We start from the raw sequence: 22,786 nt of genomic DNA on the forward strand, positions 1-22,786 counted from the left end.
GAATAGATATCATGGTGACACTAAACTCATATCTCTCAATAGTAACTCTGAACATGAACGTGCTTAATGACCCCATCAAAAGGCGCAGAGTTTCAGACTGGATAAAAAAGCAGGAGCCATCTATTTGCCGTCTACAAGAAACTCATTTTAGACAGAAGGACACCTACAGCCTGAAAATAAAAGGTTGGAGAACCATTTACCATTCAAATGGTCCTCAAAAGAAAGCTGGGGTAGCCATTATATCAGATAAATTAAAATTTACCCCGAAGACTGTAGTGAGAAATGAAGAGGGACACTATCTCATACTTAAAGGATCTATTCAACAAGAGGACTTAACAATCCTCAATATATATGCCCCGAATGTGGGAGCTGCCAAATATATCAATCAATTAATAACCAAAGTGAAGAAATACTTAGATAATAATACACTTATACTTGGTGACTTCAATATAGCTTTTTCTATACTCGATAGGTCTTCTAAGCACAACATCTCCAAAGAAACGAGAGCTTTAAATGATACACTGGACCAGATGGATTTCACAGATATTTACAGAACTTTACATCCGAACACAACCGAATACACATTATGCTCAAGTGCACATGGAACTTTCTCCAGAATAGACCACATACTGGGTCACTAATCGGGTCTGAACCGATACCAAAAGATTGGGATCGTCCCCTGCATATTCTCAGACCATAATGCTTTGAAATTAGCACTAAATCACAACAAGAAGTTTGGAAGGACCTCAAACATGTGGAGGTTAAGGACCATCCTGCTAAAAGATGAAAGGGTTAACCAGGAAATTAAAGAAGAATTAAAAAGATTCATGGAAACTAATAAGAATGAAGATACAACCGTTCAAAATCTTTGGGATGCAGCAAAAGCAGTCCTAAGGGGAAATACATCGCAATACAAGCATCCATTCAAAAACTGGAAAGAACTCAAATACAAAAGCTAACCTTACACATAAAGGAGCTAGAGAAAAAACAGCAAATAGATCCTACACCCAGCAGAAGAAGTGAATAAAGATTCGAGCAGAACTCAACGAAATCGAGACCAGAAGAACTGTGGAACAGATCAACAGAACCAGGAGTTGGTTCTTTGAAAGAATTAATAAGATAGATAAACCATTAGCCAGCCTTATTAAAAAGAAGAGAGAGAAGACTCAAATTAATAAAATCATGAATGAAAAAGGAGAGATCACTACCAACACCAAGGAAATACAAACGATTTTAAAAACATATTATGAACAGCTATACGCCAATAAATTAGGCAATCTAGAAGAAATGGACACATTCCTGGAAAGCCACAAACTACCAAAACTGGAACAGGAAGAAATATAAAACCTGAACAGGCCAATAACCAGGGAGGAAATTGAAGCAGTCATTAAAAACCTTCCAAGACACAAGAGTCCAGGGCCAGATGGCTTCCCAGGGGAATTCTATCAAACGTTTAAAGAAGAAATCATACCTATTCTACTAAAGCTGTTTGGAAAGATAGAAAGAGATGGAGTACTTCCAAATTCGTTCTATGAGGCCAGCATCACCTTAATTCCAAAACCAGACAAAGACCCCACCAAAAAGGAGAATTACAGATCAATATCCCTGATGAACATGGATGCAAAAATTCTCAACAAGATACTAGCCAATAGGATCCAAAAATACATTAAGAAAATTATTCACCATGACCAAGTAGGATTTATCCCCAGGACACAAGGCTGGTTCAACACTCGTAAAACAATCAATGTGATTCATCATATCAGCAAGAGAAAAACCAAGAACCATATGATCCTCTCATTAGATGCAGAGAAAGCATTTGACAAAATACAGTATCCATTCCTGATCAAAACTCTTCAGAGTGTAGGGATAGAGGGAACATTCCTCAACATCTTAAAAGCCATCTACAAAAAGCCCTCAGCAAATATCATTCTCAATGGGGAAGCACTGGGAGCCTTTACCCTAAGATCAGAAACAAGACAGGGATGTCCACTCTCACCACTGCTATTCAACATGGTACTGGAAGTCCTAGCCTCAGCAATCAGACAACAAAAAGACATTAAAGGCATTCAAATTGGCAAAGAAGAAGTCAAACTCTCCCTCTTCGCCGATGACATGATACTCTACATAGAAAACCCAAAAGTCTCCCCCCCAAGATTGCTAGAACTCATACAGCAATTTGGTAGTGTGGCAGGATACAAAATCAATGCCCAGAAGTCAGTGGCATTTCTATACACTAACAATGAGACTGAAGAAAGAGAAATTAAGGAGTCAATCCCATTTACAATTGCACCCAAAAGCATAAGATACCTAGGAATAAACCTAACCAAAGAGGTAAAGGATCTATACCCTAAAAACTATAGAACACTTCTGAAAGAAATTGAGGAAGACACAAAGAGATGGAAAACGATTCCGTGCTCATGGATTGGAGGAATTAATATTGTGAAAATGTCAACGCTACCCAGGGCAATTTACACATTCAGTGCAATCCCTATCAAAAGACCATGGACTTTCTTCAGAGAGTTGGAACAAATCATCTTAAGATTTGTGTGGAATAAAAAAAAAAAAAAGATTTGTGTGGAATCAGAAAAGACCCTGAATATCCAGGGGAATATTGAAAAAGAAAACCAGAGCCGGGGGCATCACAATGCCGGATTTCAGGTTGTACTACAAAGCTGTGGTCATCAAGACAGTATGATACTGGCACAAAAACAGACACATAGATCAATGGAACAGAATAGAGAACCCAGAAGTGGACCCTGAACTTTATGGTCAACTAATATTCTATAAAGGAGGAAAGACTATCCATTGGAAGAAAGACAGTCTCTTCAATAAATAGTGCTGGGAAAATTGGACATCCACATGCAGAAGAATGAAACTGGACCACTCTCTTTCACCATACACAAAGATAAACTCAAAATGGATGAGAGATCTAAATGTGAGACAAGATTCCATCAAAATCCTAGAGGAGAACACAGGCAACACCCTTTTTGAACTCAGCCACAGTAACTTCTTGCAAGATATATCCACGAAGGCAAAAGAAACAAAAGCAAAAATGAACTATTGGGACTTCATCAAGATAAGAAGCTTTTGCACAGCAAAGGATACAGTCAACAAAACTAAAAGACAACCTACAGAATGGGAGAAGATATTTGCAAATGACGTATCAGATAAAGGGCCTAGTTTCCAAGATCTATAAAGAACTTCTTAAACTCAACACCAAAGAAACAAACAATCCAATCATGAAATGGGCAAAAGACATGAAGAGAAATCTCACAGAGGAAGACATGGACATGGCCAACATGCACATGAGAAAATGCTCTGCATCACTTGCCATCAGGGAAATACAAATCAAAACCACAATGAGATACCACCTCACACCAGTGAGAATGGGGAAAATTAACAAGGCAGGAAACCACAAATGTTGGAGAGGATGCGGAGAAAAGGGAACCCTCTTACACTGTTGGTGGGAATGTGAACTGGTGCAGCCACTCTGGAAAACTGTGTGGAGGTTCCTCAAAGAGTTAAAAATAGACCTGCCCTACGACCCAGCAATTGCACTGTTGGGGATTTACCCCAAAGATACAGATGCAATGAAACGCCGGGACACCTGCACCCCGATGTTTATAGCAGCAATGGCCACAATAGCCAAACTGTGGAAGGAGCCTCGGTGTCCATCGAAAGATGAATGGATAAAGATGTGGTTTATGTATACAATGGAATATTACTCAGCCACTAGAAATGACAAATACCCACCATTTGCTTCAAGGTGGATGGAACTGGAGGGTATTATGCTGAGTGAAGTAAGTCAATCGGAGAAGGACAAACAGTGTATGTTCTCATTCATTTGGGGAATATAAATAATAGTGAAAGGGAATATAAGGGAACGGAGAAGAAATGTGTGGGAAATATCAGAAAGAGAGACAGAACATAAAGACTCCTAACTCTGGGAAACGAACTAGGGGTGGTGGAAGGGGAGGAGGGCGGGGGTGGGGGTGAATGGGTGATGGGCACTGGGGAGGGCACATGACAGGATGAGCACTGGGTGTTATTCTGTATGTTGGTAAATTGAACACCAATAAAAATAAATTTATTAAAAAAAAAGAGAGAAGGTATCTTGCTGAAATTGAGGTGAGCCATAATAAATATCCAACTTAAGAGGTGGAGTTTCAAGGAAATAGCTTGTAATTCTCTTTCATTTCTCTCCTTAAAAATGATACCATAGCTTTCTAATACTCTGTATTTATTTAGTCATGTCTAGAGCTATGGGATGATAACTTGCATTCACTTTAGAATTTCTATAACGCTATCCCACTTCGTGCAAATATTAATTTAAAAATATTAAAAATGATAATATAAAAATTAATAGTTTCAATTCATGCAAAATATTTGAAATATGAGCCCAAATATTTTGAGATTTCTTCAGGAACTGCATAATTGCAAACATGATAGCCTGAAAATGGTGTACTGTATTTATGCTAAGTCCACATGGTGAAGTCTCTAGCAAGAAAAAAATATTTTCTTTCTTTTGTCAGTATTTTATGAATCATACACTTATTTATGTGCACAGTAACTTTTATGTCAGAGTTCAGTCACTATTCTACTATTATTTAACCATTTGCTGTTACTATGATTTGATTTTTTTGGTATCCTCTAACAATGTAACAACATAAGCATTCATTGAATGGGGGCGCTAGGAGCAGTGCTAAAAACATGCCTCAATATCAATTACTTTGGCAAAGAACTTGAAGGTGAATGAACAAAACTCTAAATAAAGCCAAATAACTGCCATGGTGTGTTGTGCTATTAATGTGGAAACAAGCAACATGAGAAACGTTAGAAGTATTGCTAAAAAAATTAAAAGTATGAATATACAACACAATGGCCAAAGATTTATGCACCTTGAGAATATCTCTCACATTCTTTGCCTTTATGTCTGTGGAGAAATTAGTCCTTTGACATATTGTGGGTTTTTAATTATGTGTCTTGCAACTACCTTTTGCTTAGGGATGCAGCCAGATCCCATGTATGTAAGGAAATGGGCCTGAATTGCATTTTTAAAAAATATATTTGTTTCCTTGTGGTTTTTCAGAATATAAGCAATCATGCTTGTTGTATTGGAAAATTCTAAAATGTGTAAAGATGAAGAAATCATCTAGAATTTCACCATCCATTGGCCAACCTTACTAGCATTTGACAGTTTCTTCAGGTTTTTTTCCTCTATATTTTTACCTAGTTTATATATATATGATATTTATATATTATACTAATACATTTTATATGTATACAATTTTGTATCCTAATGTTTTTCTTAACCTTAAATCAGGATTTATCATAACACATCAATGAACATTATAAAGGCTACAAAATATCTCATCATGCAATTATAACATATTTAATAGTACTACTGCTAATGCTAAAACATTAGATACTTTCCAAGTTTTGCCATTACAAATAATTCAGTGATGAATATCCTTGGATATAAATTTTATTCATAGTTATTTTTCTCTGAGGAAGTCTCTTAGAAGGAAAATTAGATCAAATAGTATCTTGATATGTATTGCCAGATTCCTTTCCAGAAGGATTAAAGCAATTTACAGTCTTCCTGGCAACAAATAAAAGTACTCATTTCATCCCATCTTTACTCTTTAAATAATATTATTTTTAAAAATATTGCCAATTTTATTAGCAGAAAATTTTTTTATTGTTTTAATTCACATTTTTTATTAATTTGTCAGTTGGGGTTTTCCCTATATTTATTAGCTAGTTACTTACATTTCTTATTTTGTAAATTATCTATATATTGTCCTTTGCTCTTTCTCTAGTGTCTTAACAATTTTCCTGCCAATATGTATAAATTCTTTACCTATCAGGCATTAATCCATAATTTATCATATTTGCTTTCTTTATGGTTTAAATGTTCTTTTTTAATGAGAAAAAATAAATAAGAACACAAAATTTAGTATAGTGTCATGAATCTTATACTTCACTAAGTTGGTTTTATGATGATTTCAAAAACTTTTGATTACTCTCAACAGTTTATTCTTTCAAGTAACTCTTATAATTAGAGTTCTAATAGAAAACAAAATCCATTGGGATTTTTAATATAATTACATTTATGAATTTAATTCATAATTAATTTAGTTTTCCAGTCTTCTAAAATGTTATTTCCTTGCAGTCAAGATTTCTGTCTCAGTTATCTTTGAGAGGACATTTTTAAAAATAAACTTAATGGCTTCAAACAAGAATATATTGTTATCTTCTTGGAATCTCTCATGGGTTGTGGTCAGATAGCAGCTGGAGCTGTAGTTCAGGCTCATCGAGGCTGGATGTTCAAGGCTTCCTCATTCATGAACCAAGCTCATCAGTGTTCCTCCTCATGGCCTCTCCTCCCAGTAGAGTAGCCTGGATTTCTTACATGGTAGCTCAGGGCTCCAAGACTTGGAAGCAGTCTTCTTCAATCTAGCCTAGACCTGCCATAGTGTCACTATTGTCATATTCTATTGATCAAATCAGTTACCTGACAGCTCAGATTCAAAAGGTGGAGCTTCAGTCACCCTGTCCTGGGGAAGGGGCTTGTGGAAAGGCCATCATCTTTGGAGACAAACTACCACATCTTCTTCATTGATCTTTATTTTAGAATTTTCTTCACAAAAGTATTTGAAATTTCTGTTGTTATAGTAATTCATGTTTTTTTCTTCTATAATTTACTAAACAGTGCGATAGGAAGCAAAGATTGTTTTTGATATACTTATTTTGTATTCAATTGCCTAACTAAATGGTCTTATTTCTTCTAATTACTTCTCAGTTTAAGAGTCTCATGCTCTACTGACTGAGCTAGCCGTGCTACTTCTCAGTTTAATATCTTAGTTCTCCTAGGAAGATAATCATATGCTCTTAAAATAAAGATGACTATTTCCTCCTCTTTTTCAATAGTTAAATCTCTTACCCATTGTACCAGTCTAGATTAAGAGGAAGCAGCCTTATTTTGTTTCTGTTGTATAATTTTTTTAAGTACAAGTGAAATGAAGTTATAAACTGGACATATTTTATCAACACATGCATCTCCCAGAGCTAAATTAAACCACTTACTTTTATGTGTCAGTGCAATACAAACGACTAGAAAGGTAGGGTTTTATTCCACATAAATTGAATTCAAGGAAAGGGAGAATAAAACAAGATGAGGAAGAAAATAACATATTCTGGACACTGCAATATTTCCTTTCTGAAATCTATAAACTTCCAAAAATAAATCATAACCATAAAACATTCCATTGACTCCCACAAATAGCTAATATCTCTAAATAAATATAAAATATCATAAATCTCAGCAATTTGTCCTTTCTTCCCAAGCTCGACTATTGTACCAGTCTTTACACTAGATGTAAAGAATCATTTTAAGTACATAAGTAAGTATCAGAATAAGGCTTTTCAGCCATTTTATACTCACAAGTGGCTGATAGGCATATGGTGGAGCATATTCTTCAGCATATGTTGTCAATGCATACCTATGAAGGATAAGTCAATATTTGAGAGAAGAATGACACTTAATATGTTTAGTCTTATATACTTTACATGAAATAAAAAAAATTTCAAGGACAATTGGCCCTAATAAAATTCTTAAAACCTGCAATGTCCCAGACCTTGTTCATAGCATTACCTACCACCACAGGATGCCCATCCTTCAATTACTTCCAATTCAGTACCACTCACTACTCTGCTTACTAATGATATACTACCAATGCCAAATCCCTGAGAGTAAGTGCATCCAGACTTTTGGGATTCTCTTTACCTTCTACTTTCTGTCCTTCAAATCTTTTTGACTCTATGCTCCATGTTCTCTGCTAGATGACATATGAAAAAGATAACAGAAGATCACCAGGTAGACTGAGATTATTTGTCTTTCCCAACTTCCACCCCATTAAACACATAGCAGTACTGAATAAATAAATCCTCCCTCACCCAAGTCTACAAGCACAGCTAAGCTCCAAAGGGAAACCCTAACGTACTAGAAATGAAGAGAATACTCACTAGAATGGGAAGCCATAGATGATGTGCCAAAGTGAGAAGCTAGAGTTTGAACTGCATATGAAGGGCTAGAGACATAGCCTTGGTTTCACAGAAGACAAAGAACTACTACTTACAGCCAGAAGCCTATAAAGTCTGTACTCTCAAACAGAAGAAACCAAAGAAACTCCAGCTACCAATCCAGAGAAACTTGCAAGAAAGCTTCTCTGTTTGGAACTCAGGGTGGGAGAGAAATTGTTTTCTATGAGAAATAATTAAACAAAATAAATACAGCTCTGTTTCTGGCAATATTATGGGACAATCAAAGAAATTTGTCTGAGAACTGCACACCTAAAAATATTGGGCACAAGGAAATTTAAATATTTTAATTCATGGCTATGCTACTGGGAAAGAGAATTCAGCAAGTAAAAGAATTCCAAAATAACAAAGAAGTCAAATTCATTGGGTACAGGTGCTAATATTTTACTTAGTGGTAACCACCGTTCCTGTTAAGCTTTTGAAGTGTGGTTTCCAGAGTAATAGTATTAGCATTACCTGGAAACTTGTTAGTAATACAAACAACTGGGACCTACCCCCAATCTGCTGAATTAGAAAACTGGGGGTAGGGCCCAGGAGTCTGTGTTTTAACAAGACCACTAGGTGATCCTGATGTAGACTCAAGTTTAAGCACCAGCTACTCAGAGATCCCTGGGTGGCTCAGTGGGTTTAGCATCTGTCTTTGGCTGGGGGTTTGTTCCTGGAGTCCTGGGATTGAGCCTTACATCAGGCTCCCTGCGTGGAGCCTGCTTCTGTCTCTCATGAATGAAGAAGGTCTTTTCAAAAAAAAAGTAAGCACTGGGTACTAGGAGAACAAAAGTTAGAAGTGTAATTTTCAAACTAGCAAATATTTTTTGAAGGATCAATCTAATAAAAAGGAAAGGAGAATAAAAGGAAGAAAGAAAAATAATTTCTGCTCATAAGACAAAATCATAAAATAAAATATTTGCAATCACAATGAAAGTAAAGGGGTTAAACTCATCAGTGAAAGTATTTCTCAGACTTAAACTGAATGTCAATATGTATTATATAGTACAATTCTATGCTTCTACACCTAGAATAAAATTATTTTCAAAGGAAGTTTGAAAGTAGAAGCATATAAAAAGACATATCCAGAAAATATTAACCCAAATTAAGTTAGTGTTCTTTTTTTTTTTTAAGTTAGTGTTCTTTTTTTTTTTTAAGTTAGTGTTCTTATATTAATATCATGTGTAACTGACTTTGAGTCAAAAGTTACTAGTTATAAAGATTACCTACTACTGATTAAAGGAACAAGTATCAGTCAATAAACCTAACAACATGTAGAATATATGTTTAAAAATGTCAGAATCACAAAGATAAAATGATAAATCCATAATCAGGACAAGATGCTATACATTCCTAGGTCCTTTGGTTCCTTTAACCCATACCTACATATATCCTCCCAAACCATATAGATCAACAGCAAAAGCAAATAAAAATCATATAATGTCCATGCCCAGAGTATGACAGAGGCTAGAGAAGACTACAAATTTCAGTTTATATGTAGGTGAGAGAACAATTCGGAATCAGTAGCACCCGATCCAGAGCTCATTCTGGAGCAAAATCAGGTGGAGATTACACGAGAGAGAAGGTGGCAAGTTCATAATGGGGATGGAACACAGAAGTGCATCACCCCCAGAAAGCAAGACATCCTTCCCTGATGAGACAATACCAAGAGAAGTTTGAGACTAGAGGATCTGAAGGTTGGCTTTTCAAGAAAGAGGCCTGGATAGTATTCAAGATCACAGTGGCAGTCTTGGAAGGTGCTGTCCCTGGGAATTTGGGAGGCAATTAGCAAAGTAAAGAAAAATAAAAACTCAAGTTCCAAAATTAAGGGTCCTAGAAGCATCACACTTTCAAAAAAGATACCGTTAATGAAATAAAGTTCACTTCACTGTTCCAACAGTAGAGGGCACTCTTGAACTAAGAGTTTGAGAAAACTGCTTAAACATCTCTTTGCCCCTCCTCAGAATTACCTGATTGCTGCTAGTCCAGGAAAATTCAACATACTTAAAATGAACAGAGAAGTGCAACATTACTATAAGAAGAAAACAGTAAATGAGAATCAAAACTAAGCTGATGAAAACCATCTCCAGAAACATTCCCAAATAATCACAGAAATCCTTCATCAGTGTTTCTAGTCAATGAACTGGATTCTATTCTATATACTGGAGATTTGAGAAAATGTAGTAAAACAAGAAGGAGAAGCATAAGTGGAATAACTGGAATGGAAGAAATAAAATTTTCATCTTCCACAGATGATAAGATTGTCTATATTAAAAATAATCCAAGAGAATCTACAAATCATAGCAACAGGCAAGTTTCATGAAGGTTGTTGGATACAAGATCAATATACAAAAATAGCATACCCAAATACCAGCAACAAGAAATTAGAAAGTATAATTAAAGTGAAATGTCCCATTTATAACTGCAATAAAATCTCTAATGTTCCTGTAGGAATACGTCTAACAGAAGATTTAAAAGATATTTATGACAAAAATTATAATATTTGCTGAAGGATATAAAATAGCCTTTTATTTATGGATGACAACTCAATATATGCTACATATACATACATGTGTGTATATGTATAATTTCTAAAAGGTTTACGATCTGAATTTTATGTCTGACTGTTGATTAAATTACAATTTAAAATTTCTGTTGATCAAAAGACACCATAAACAGTGTTACAAGAGAAGTCATAGACAAAAAGAAGATATTTATTATAAAATTAAGTGAAATAATATTAGTATCCAGAATAAACAAAAAATTCTTAGAAATCAATAAAAGCCTATGGGAAAATGGCCTAAGGCTATAGTCAGTTCACAGTAGAAGAAAATGAAATGGCCATCAAATACTTGAAAGCAAATTCAGTCTGAAAATTGTCTTAAATTCGGTAGAAAATGCAAAGTTAAACAAGGTACCATTTTATATCCATTTGGTGAAAATTAAAAATCTCTACAATGTTTATAAGGGTATGAAAGCATAAGCATATTCATACACCACTCATGGCAATATCTTACAAAATTGAAGATGCATATATCTTAATAACCAGCAATTATATTTCTGTGTATTAAGAAATCCTTGTATATATACTTAAGGAGACATATATAAAGATATTCAATGTAGCTTTATTGGTAAGTGAAAAATTGGGAGTTAATGTCCATCAATATGGTGGATATATTGGATGACTCTGTAAGTCATCATAAATTGTCTTTCTAAAAAAAATAAGCAAATATGGCAAAAATATTAACTTACATTATAACTGGGTAATAAGTAGATGGATGTCTGAAGAGTATTTTATATGGAAATATCCCATAATCTTAAAATGTTTGTGTTAATAGGTGACAGTGAACTTGTTTCCCTACCCTATTCTCCTCCAAAGTTATGACTCAGATGGTATAATTATCATTATACCCGTCAAATAGAGTGTTGCTCTGGGCAGGCAAATTTGCAAGGTGGAATTGGGCATCTCTCAATGCACTTAAAGCAGGCAGAAACCCATTCTACCCAAGCTCAAGCCATTCTCCCTCTCTTTATTATCACCTCCCAGCACAGAGTCTGATACAAGGAAGGCCCTGAGAAATTAATCAAATGCATAAAGCAATAAAAATAAAATCAGAATATAAAAATATATAGATTTACTACAAGAACTCAAAGTAAATAAAGGTGGAAGGTTAAAATATTCAGTGATCTTTCTGAAAATGCAATGTGGTTCAACAAAATGGAAACTTTTACAATACTGAATGACAGTCAGTTATAAACCATTTGTAATCACCCCTCCCACTTCCACTTTTTAATCTGAATAATAATTCAGATTAAATCTAAATAAGATTAAATTCAGATGGCAAAAATCTTTTTTTTTTTTTTTAAAGATTTTACTTATTTGAGAGAGTGCACAAGCAGAGGGAAGGGCAACAAGAGAGGGAGAAGCAGACTCCCCTGGTGAGCAGGGAGCCCCCTACTCAAAGCAGGGCTTGATCCCAGGGACCTGGGATCAGGACCCGAGCCAAAGGTAGATGGTTACCCAATTGAACCACCCAGGCACCCCAGGGCAAAAATCTTTAAGTGATATATTTCATCCAATTTGAAACAAGATGGTCTTTTGAAAATAAAGCTATGGAAAATCAACATAGGTATCTTCCTTTTAGATATCAGCTGAAGGCTATATAATGAAAGAATAAGTTCATTAGAAGAGAAATGGCCTTCAGAGAAACTCATGAAAGCCAGAGATGAGAAAATTAAGGAAGGTATGGTATGGGTTCTAGGCATGAGGAAGAAGTGTTCTGGCTCATAAACAAACCCCTCTGGGAGATTCTGGGAGCAGAGCAGCAATATACCAAAGTCAGTGTTCCAATCAGATTTATGAGAGCCAACTATTACGTTAGCTCATTGTATGAAATCATCTTTTTTTTAAAGATTTTATTTATTTATTCATGAGAGACACAGAGAGAGAGAGGCAGAGACACAGGCAGAGGGAGAAGCAGGCCCCATGCAGGGAGCCCGACATGGGACTCGATCCTGGGTCTCCAGGATCACACCTCGGGCTGAAGGCGCGCTAAACCACTAAGCCACCAGGGCTGCCCTGTCTGAAATCATCTTAAACAAGCCTGTGCCAAATGTCCATACCCTGCTGTACCACTCCATCACTACCCACAGCTGATAGGTCCAGCTCAGATTCCATCAGGGTTCTACCATGGAATTTCTTACTACAGTTAGATGAGAAAGGGTCAGTCATTGTCTTGTGTTAAGAACCCTGGGATGTAAAGTCCCTCTCCTCAAAGGGAGAAAAGAAAGCCAAAGGAAAGAGAATCCTGGTCCCAATTCCAGTAGTTTCCAAAGTTCAATTCTTCCAGGGACTTTTCCAGAGTTCCATGTGGTAATTCAAACTCTTTTAATATGGGCAGCCCTGGTGGCTCAGCAGTTTAGCGCTGCTTCAGCCCAGGGCCTAATCCTGGAGACCTGGGATCGAGTCCCATGTCAGGCTCCCTGTGTAGAACCTGCTTCTCCTCCCTCTGCCTGTGTCTCTGCCTCTCCCTCTGTGTCTCTCATGAATAAATAAAATATTTTTTTAAAAAAACAAACTCTTTTAATAAAACCTCCTTTTGGCTCAAAATTTTAATTGTACATTTTTTACTTAACTGAAAGAGTCCTATTATCAGGTAATCAGAGTCTAAGGCCATCGATCATTGTAATCTTATAACTAACTCACCTTGTTCTGATTCCAAACACTCTGAACAACATTCTGATTATAATTTGCCTTCTTTTTACCAAGCAAGAATGCTTTTGTTAGGCTGATATGACTGGTGTGCTTGAACATTTTATTTCTCATTATAAATTAACTAATTAGAATATCGGCTTTTCTTGTGAGTTTAATGAGTGAAAGCCAATCTCCATGACTCAGATTAATTCTGTAGCACAGATAAAACTGTCTTTCCGGAAATGTAAAACTGAAGACCAGATGCTGGTAAATTTACCAGTATAATGCTATGCTGTAAGAAAGCTTGGAAGGTGGACAGTTGGCTTTTGCCCAGCACCAGTCACAGTTTGCCACATATGCCCTCTTCCACCTTTAATGGTTGTAAGTTAGAAAATAACTAATGGTGTTCTGCAAGATGAAAAAGGAAAAGAAGTCTGAATTTGAAGTTATTATTAAAGCCATGGTATTAGTTAAAATGTCTACAACTGCACTAACCCCTGTGGTAACGTGTGGATCTGTGACAAAATGACATGCCAAAACCCATGGAATCACAGTTTCTTAGACTTGGAAAAACTTTAAAGGTCAACTGCTTCTTTTCTGTGTTGTCTGAAGGAGGTGCAGCTATTTTCTTACCCAGCTTCCCAGCAACAAGAACAAGGGCATGTGACATATACTCAGCAAATCAGATGGCCCTCCTAAGAGTCTGAATCTGAGTAAGTGATGCAAAGACTCAAAAAAGCAAAGAGTTAATTTGGAATGAATCCCATTGCTGGCAGCAGGGGAGGCAGCACCCATTATTTAGGATGGGCATAGCCCCTATGGCTATGGATCCTATTTGACTGTGTGGTAAGGGGAAAGAGGAGCTTACAACCTCTCTGGGAAATTCTGTCTCATTCTTAACAGAAATCATCATTCTTTTTAAATCTCATATTGAGCGGAGATTCCTCTTCCTTCTACCTACAGAATGAAGCCACACAGAGCAAATCTGATAGTTGAACATCTTCTGAATGCCAGAACTTTTTTAATGTACCACTAATCTACCCTCAAACTTCCCTAGCTGTGTAATTCTCATCTCAATATATTCAGTTAATTTTACTTCTTGAGAAAATTTCTCTTGGAGACTTCTGCTCTGGTCTCAAGAGATTGCTCTCCCAACCTGCTGCACAACAGGCACATTGGGAAGCCTTAGTCCTGGGGATAACTTCCCCTGCTCTCCTAAGAAGGATTTTCTATTCTTCTTAGGATAAGGGAGGGTCTCTTATCTTTATCTTTGTTTACTCCTTCATTTTTAAAAAATAATAACATACAGTGTTAGATTAGTTTCAAGTGTACAATACAATGATACAACTCTGTAATGGTTCAGTGCTCATCAAGTGTACTCTTCATCCCCTTTATCTATTTCACTCATCCTCCCACCTACCTCTCTGCTATGGCAACCACTAGCTTGTTCTCTGTGTTTAAGAGTCTGGCTTTTTACTTGTCTCTTATTTTCTTTGTTCATTTGTTTTGTTTCTGAAATTCTGCATATGAATGAAATCATACCATATTTGTCCTTCTCTGACTGACTTATTTCACTTAGCATTAGGTCCTTGATGTCCATCCTAAAAATCAACCTTAAGGAGACTAGGGGGCAAGAGGTGGACAATTTGAGTCTGTTTTTAGTCCTGATCCAAGCCAAGCCCTTGCTAAGTTCTCCAGAAGTTTGAAAGTAATTCTCCCCTTCCCTCAAGAACACAGACCTGGAAACCCAGAGGTTCTGGTCTAGTCTCTGCTGTTATGGTTAAGTGGTCAGGGAGCCTTGAGTAAGTCATTTAAACCCTTTACACTTTAATTACCCTCATCAGTATCTCTACCATAAATACTTACAGACTAGATGGGTAGATTAATTAATGAGAAATTGGAATCTTTGATTATCTCTGTGTTTTGATTTCCTTGCCTATACAATTACAAAGATACCTATTCATATGACCTTGTATAAATGTTAGGAGGAAATAGATAGTAGATCATGCATTGTAAGAGTACTTTGAAGGGATGGAGCACTCTGCACATTTAAGCATGAAAGATAATGTATTATAGTGATTAACAACACAAGCTCTGCAGTCAAACCAGACATGAGTTTAAAACCCAGCTCTGGTGCTTAAAGGTAAGGAACTTTTTGGGAAGTTACCTTACCTCTCCGAGTCCCTTTTTAATGGAGATAGCTGTAGTGTCTATCTCAAAGAAAGAGAATTAAATGAAATACATCACGTAAAGCCCTTGGCTCAGTACCAGACACATAATATGTGCTCATTAACACTTGAAGAAAAAATAATATTGCGGGCACCCCGGGTGGCTCAGCAGTTTAGCGCCGCCTTCAGCCCAGGTCATGATCCTGGAGACCTGGGATCGAGTCCCATGTCGGGCTCCCTGCATGGAGTCTGCTTCTCCCTCTGCCTGTCCCTGCCTCTCTCTCTCAATCCTCTCTGTGTGTTCTCATGAATAAATAAATAAAATCTTAAAAATAATAATAATAATATTGCAATGAAACTAATTAAACAGTGGAAGAACTTCATTGTCTTTGCATCTTAATTGAAATATTCAAGGGGCAGTGTGGTGAATGGATTGAAAGGGACAAGCCTGGAGGCAGAGGAACTAGTTAGGACATATATTAGCAATTGGATCTGGGTCAGTGACCCTGCTCATACTCAAGTCTCAACTATCCACCTGTTATCTGGCATTTTCTCCTCCTCTTACCTTCATTGCCTCAATGAATGGCCCCATTAACCCTCCGGTGCCTAAACCAGAAGCCTTAGAATCAATGTTAAACCTTCTCTATCCTTAAGATGAATCAGTTATCAAGTAAATGTCTATTCTTCTCTCTTAAAATATCTAAAATATGAAACCTTTTCCTCTACACCGCCATCACTAAAGATGTCTTGATTAGTTCAACAGCCTTCTGACTGCAATTCCAGTCACCTACCAATCTGCCTTCTGCTTTTTTTTTTTTTAAGATTTTATTTATTCATGAGAGACACACAGAGCGAGAGAGACAGAGACCTAGGCAGAGAGAAAAGCAGGCTCCATGCAGGGAGCCTGATGTGGGACTCAATCCCAGGACCCTGGGATCACACCCTGAGCCAAAGGCAGACACTCAACCACTGAGCCACCCAGGTGTCCCTGCCTTCTACTTTCTAAACACAATCTGATTGTTCTATCCCATATTGAAAAACATTCAAAACATTCACTCTTGCCTTCATGATAAAGTCCAAACTCCTTAATATAGCTTTTAGGCCCTGCCTGCTTTGTCCTAAACATCTCCCTCCAACTTTAGCTGCTATCACTGAACACTTGTACTTTGTGAACCAGGAATGCCAAACATGGGTGCCACCTTCCCCTGCCTTCATATGTCCAATATTAATCCTGTCTTGGGTGTCCTTCTCTCCTGCTGATTTGGTTAACTCCCACTCCAACCTCGTCACTCAGCTAAGGTTTCACATCTATTTGGAATTCATTCCCAACCTTCCAAATCTGAGTTATGTGCTTTTCTTGTATCTTCTGTTCATCATAGCATGCAGGGTGTAGGCTGGCTCATTCAACATCTGTTCCAATCTTCCTTCTCCCTCACCTTTCTCTATGTCTTCACTATCTCACTTCTTCCCTCATAGAACAGACTGATGTTAGGATGCATAGCAATCCTCTTGACATTATGAGAATTAAAGTTACTAGTAAAATTTGCAGGGAAAAGAGGCAAGAAGACACTGCATTTTTGATGACATCAGTAGGTGCCACACCAATCTTGACTCCTTTACATTTCATGCCAGCTGAACAAATTTCTTAATTATTCAAGTTGCTATTAGGTAGGTTTCCTGTTACTTTTAGCCAAGTGTATTTCTTACTGATATGTATTGACTAGTTATTTTTCTGCTCATGTGTTGGACAATGAGCTACTTCAGGAATGAGGTGTCTTATCTCTATGTTCCGAATACCTAACTGTTCCTAATTCACAGGAGGCACTCATTATGTTGAAAGAATACATTCAGATATAGGGGACAAACATAATTTTCTCAGGCCTAATAACTATTGCAAGCCATTTGGATGAACAATATAAGGTTTATAAATTAAGGTAATAATTTAACTATATAAGTGCCAAATACAGAATCAAATTAAATACAGATAGCAGCAAAGATTTTATAATGCTAGAAAGTTCCTATTACTGTGAAACCATTTCTATAGCTCAACAATGCATAGTATAGCACTATCCACTGAGACCTGCTGAAGATTTTAGTAATTATAACATTATAACAATCACATAATCTTCCAACATCATAAAGAGTAATATTAGTAACACAGGCTCATCATTAGTATACATGGAATAAAAGGAAGTGTCAGGATCAAATAGAAATTCCATGATATTGACATTTTGAAACTCTTTGCCACTCACTTGTTATATTAGCTCTCATCAGTCCCAAAAGTTTGAACTGCTTATATCCCCAGTGGAGTAGCAATGACAAAAATTCACCCATAGGCCAAATAATGGTAGAATTAGTCATATAATCTCTGTTGTTAGAGTCATGAAGGTTGCTTCAATTATCTATTGCTGCTGTGTAAAACTTACTTGCTTAAAATAACAACCATTTTATTATCTCTGGTTATTCTGTGGGATGACTGGACTCAGCTGGGTAGGGTTTTTTGCTCCATGTGATGTCAATTAGAGCTACAGTCATCCAGGTGCTTGACTAGTCTAGAATACCCAAGATTACTCATTTTCATGGCAGGAAGTCAGTTTTGTCTGTAGTGTGGGAGCTCAGTTGGAGCTGTCAAACACAATGCCTTGGTTCTCCTCCATGTATCTTGGGCTTCTCATAGCATGTTGGCTAGATTCCAATATTCAGAAAATAGGAACTACTAGTCTCATAAGGTCTGTACTCATATGTCCCAGAGCATCACTTCTGCTATTCTATTGATCAAAATGAGTCACATGACCAGCCCAGATTTATAAGACAGGCAGATAACCTCTGCCTCTTCATGGGAGCTGTGGAATGCGTGTACAGAGAAAGAAAGGATAGTTGATGGCTACTTCTGGAGACTAGAAACCAAATAAGTAAGTTAAATAAAGCTATCTTCATAATTTTAACTTGAGCACTGAGCACACCTGAATATGCAAATAAATCTGAACTTCAGTTTTGTGGGTGTAACTTGAAAGGCTATTCTAAATAGGTATTATGATGACACTAAATTCATATCTTTCAATAGTAACTCTGAACATGAATGGGCTTAATGATCCCATCAAAAGATGCAGAGTTTCAGACTGGATAAAAAAATAAGACCCATCTATATGCTGTCTACAAGAGACTCATTTTAGACCTAAGGATGCCAACAGACTGAAAATAAAAGGTTGGAGAACCATTTACCATTCAAATGGTCCTCAAAAGAAAGCTGGGGTAGCAATCCTCATATCAGACAAATTAAAGTTTATCCCAAAGACTGTAGTAAGAGATGCAGAGGGACACTATATCATACTTAAAGGATCTATCCAACAAGAAGACCTAATAATCATGAATATTTATGCCCCGAATGTGGGAGCTGCCAAGCATATCAATCAACTAATAACCAAAGTTAAGACATACTTAGATAATAATACACTTATACTGGGAGACTTGAACACGGTGCTTTATGCAAATGACAGATATTCTAAGCACAGCATCTCCAAAGAAACAAGAGCTTTAAAGATACACTGGACCAGATGGGTTTCACAGATATTTACAGAACTTTACATCCGAACACAACCGAATACACATTATGCTCAAGTGCCCATGGAACTTTCTCCAGAATAGACCACATACTGGGTCACAAATCAGGTCTTAACTGATACCAAAAGATTGGGATGGTACCCTGCATATTTTCATACCATAACGCTTTGAAACTGGAACTCAATCACAAGAAGAAATTTGGAAGAAATTCAAACACATGGAGGTTGAAGATCATCCTGCTAAAAGATGAATGAGTCAACCAGGAAATTGGAGAAGAATTAAAAAGATTCATGGAAACTAATGAGAATGAAGATCCCAAAATCTTTGGGATATGGCAAAAGCAGTCCTGAAAGGGAAATACATCGCAATACAAGCATCCCTCAAAAAACTGGAAAAAACTCAATTACACAAGCTAAACTTGCACCTAAAGGAACTGGAGAAAGAACAGCAGTGAAGCCTACATCCAGCAAAAGAAGAGAGGTAATAAAGATCCGAGCAGAACTCAATGAAATAGAGACCAGAAGAACTGTAGAACAGATCAACAAAACCAGGAGTTGGTTCTTTGAAAGAATTAATAAGATAGATAAACCATTAGCCAGCCTTATTAAAAACAAAAGAGAAAAGACTCTAATTAATAAAATCATGAATGAAAAAGGAGAGCTCACAACCAATACCAAGGAAATACAAACAATTTTAAAAATATATTATGAGCAACTATATGCCAATAAGTTAGAAATTAGGCAATCTAGAAGAAATGGACGCATTTCTGGAAAACCACAAACTACCAAATTTGGAACAGGAAGAAATAGAAAACCTGAACAGGCCAATACCCAGGAAGGAAATTGAAGCAGTCGTCAAAAACCTCCCAAGACACAAAAGTCCAGGGCCAGATGGCTTCCCAGACAAATTCTATCAAACATTTAAAGATGAAACAATACCTACTCTACTCAAGCTGTTCAAAAAGATAGAAAGGGATGGAATACTTCCAAACTCATTCTATGAGGCCAGCATCACCTTAATTCCAAAACCAGACAAAGACCCCACCAAAAAAGAGAATTATAGACCAATCTCCCTGATGAACACAGATGCAAAACTTCTCAACAAGATACTAGCCAATAGGATCCAACAATACATTAAGAAGATTATTCACCATGACCAAGTGGGATTTATCCCTGGGATGCAAGGCTGGTTCAACACTCATGAAGCAATCAACATGATAGATCATATCAACAAGAGAAAAACCAAGAACCATATGATCCGCTCAATAGATGCAGAGAAAGGATTTGACAAAATACAGCATCCATTCCTGATCAAAACTCTTCAGAGTGTAGGGATAGATGGAACATTCCTCAGCATCTTAAAAGCCATCTACGAAAAGCCCACAGCAAATATCATTCTCAATGGGGAAACACTGGGAGCCTTTCCCCTAAGATCAGGAACACGGCAGGGAGGTCCAGTCTCACCACTGCTAGAAGTCCTAGAACATTGTACTAGAAGTCCTAGGCTCAGCAATCAGGCAAGAAAAAGAAATAAAAGGCATTCAAATTGGCAAAGAAGAAGTCAAACTCTCCCTCTTTGCAGATGACATGATACCGTACATAGAAAACCCAAAAGACTCCACCCCAAGATTGCTAGAACTCATACAGCAATTCAGCAGTGTGGCAGGATACAAAATTAATGCCCAGAAGTCAGTGGCATTTCTGTACACTAACAATGAGACTGGAGAAAAAGAAATTAAGGAGTCAATTCCATTTACAATTGCACCCAAAAGCATAAGATACCGAGGAATAAACCTAACCAAAGAGGTAAAGGATCTATACCCTAAAAACTATAGAACACTTCTGAAAGAAATTGAGGAAGACACAAAGAGATGGAAAACGATTCCGTGCTCATGGATTGGAGGAATTAATATTGTGAAAATGTCAACGCTACCCAGGGCAATTTACACATTCAGTGCAATCCCTATCAAAAGACCATGGACTTTCTTCAGAGAGTTGGAACAAATCATCTTAAGATTTGTGTAGAATCAGAAAAGACCCTGAATAGCCAGGGGAATATTAAAGAAGAAAACCAGAGCCGGGGGCATCACAATGCCATATTTCCGGTTGTATTATAAAGTTGTGATCATCAGGACAGGGTGGTGTTAGTGGTACAAAAACAGACACATAGATCAATGGAACAGAATAGAGAACCCAGAAATGGGCCCTCAACTCTATGGGCAACTAATATTCGACAAAGCAGGAAAGACCATCCACTGGAAAAAGGACAGTCTCTTCAATAAATGGTGCTGGAAAAATTCTTCTGCCACATGCAGAAGAATGAAACTATATCATTCTCTTACACCAGACACAAAGATTAACTCAAAATGGATGAAAGATCTAAATGTGAGACAAGAATCCATCAAAATCCTAGAGGAGAGCATAGGCAACATCCTTTTTAAACTTGGCCACAGCAACTTCTTGCAAGATACATCCATGAAGGCAAGGGAAACAAAAGCAAAAATGAACTATTGGGACTTCATCAAGATAAAAAGCTTCTGCACAGCAAAAGAAACCATCAACAAAACTAAAAGACAACCTACAGAACCGGAGAAGATATTTGCAAATGACATATCACATAAAGGGCTAGTTTCCAAGATCTATAAAGAACTTCTTAAACTCAACAGCAAAGAAACAAACAATCCAATCATGAAATGGGCAAAAAACATGAACAGAAATTTCACCAAAGAAAACCTAGACATGGCCAACAAGCACATGAGAAAATGCTCTGCATCACTTGCCATCAGGGAAATACAAATCAAAACCACAGTGAGATACCACCTCACACCAGTGAGAATGGTGAAAATTAACAAGACAGGAAACAACAAATGTTGGAGAGGATGTGGAGAAAGGGGAACCCTCTTGCACTGTTGGTGGGAATGTGAACTGATTAGGCCACTCTCGAAAACTGTGTGGAGGTTCCTCAAAGAGTTAAAAATAGAACTGCCTTATGGCCCAGCAGTTGCACTTCTGGAGAATTACCCTGAAGATTCAGATGCAGTTAAACGCCGGGACACCTGCACCCGAATGTTTATAGCAGCAATGTCCACAATAGCCAAACTGTGGAAGGAGCCTCGGTGTCCATCGAAAGATGAATGGCTAAAGAAGCTGTGGTCTATGTATACAATGGAATATTACTCAGCCATTAGAAAGGACAAATACCCACATTTTGCTTCAACATGGATGGAACTAGAGGGTATTATGCTAAGTGAAATTCGTCAATTGGAGAAGGACAAACATTATATGGTCTCATTCATTTGGGGAATATAAAAAAATAGTGAAAGGGAATAAAGGGGAAAGGAGAGAAAATGAGTGGGAAATATCAGTGAGGGTGACAGAACATGAGAGACACCTAACTCTGGGAAAGGAAGAAGGGGTGGTGGAATGGGAGGTGGATAGGGCATTGGGGTGACTGGGTGATGGGCACTGAGGGGGTCACTTGATGGGATAAGCACTGGGTGTTATGCTGTATGTTGGCAAATTAAACTCCAATAAAAAAGGACTATTCTAATGAAATTAGAGTCTATAAAGACTTATAGGGATGGTCTAAAGTCAGCCATTAATCTACCATGATGCCAAAACTCTAATAAATACTATACCAAGTACTTTCACATAAAGTTTTGTATGAAATTACTTGAGTTACTTTGCAAGGATAGCAATAAAATAGGTTATTGTTACCCACGATTAAAACACTCCTGTGCCAAGGCACACAAGCCAAGTAGGATCTGAGCCATACC

General features: G+C 37.1%; 1 protein-coding gene across 1 annotated transcript in view; it reads right to left on the reverse strand.

Annotated features, from left to right (window-relative positions):
* The window catches only part of C2H9orf135 (chromosome 2 C9orf135 homolog), an 88,741-nt gene that overhangs the window by 17,688 nt on the left and 48,267 nt on the right, over nucleotides 1–22,786 (reverse strand). Inside the window, exon 5 of the mRNA XM_041733432.1 lies at nucleotides 7,448–7,505. Within this exon, the coding sequence (XP_041589366.1) occupies nucleotides 7,448–7,505 (58 nt within the window). The remainder of the gene's footprint in view (nucleotides 1–7,447; nucleotides 7,506–22,786) is intronic.

This window comes from Vulpes lagopus, chromosome 2 (assembly GCF_018345385.1).
Source record: "Vulpes lagopus strain Blue_001 chromosome 2, ASM1834538v1, whole genome shotgun sequence".
In the NCBI taxonomy this organism is placed as follows: Eukaryota; Metazoa; Chordata; class Mammalia; order Carnivora; family Canidae; genus Vulpes; species Vulpes lagopus.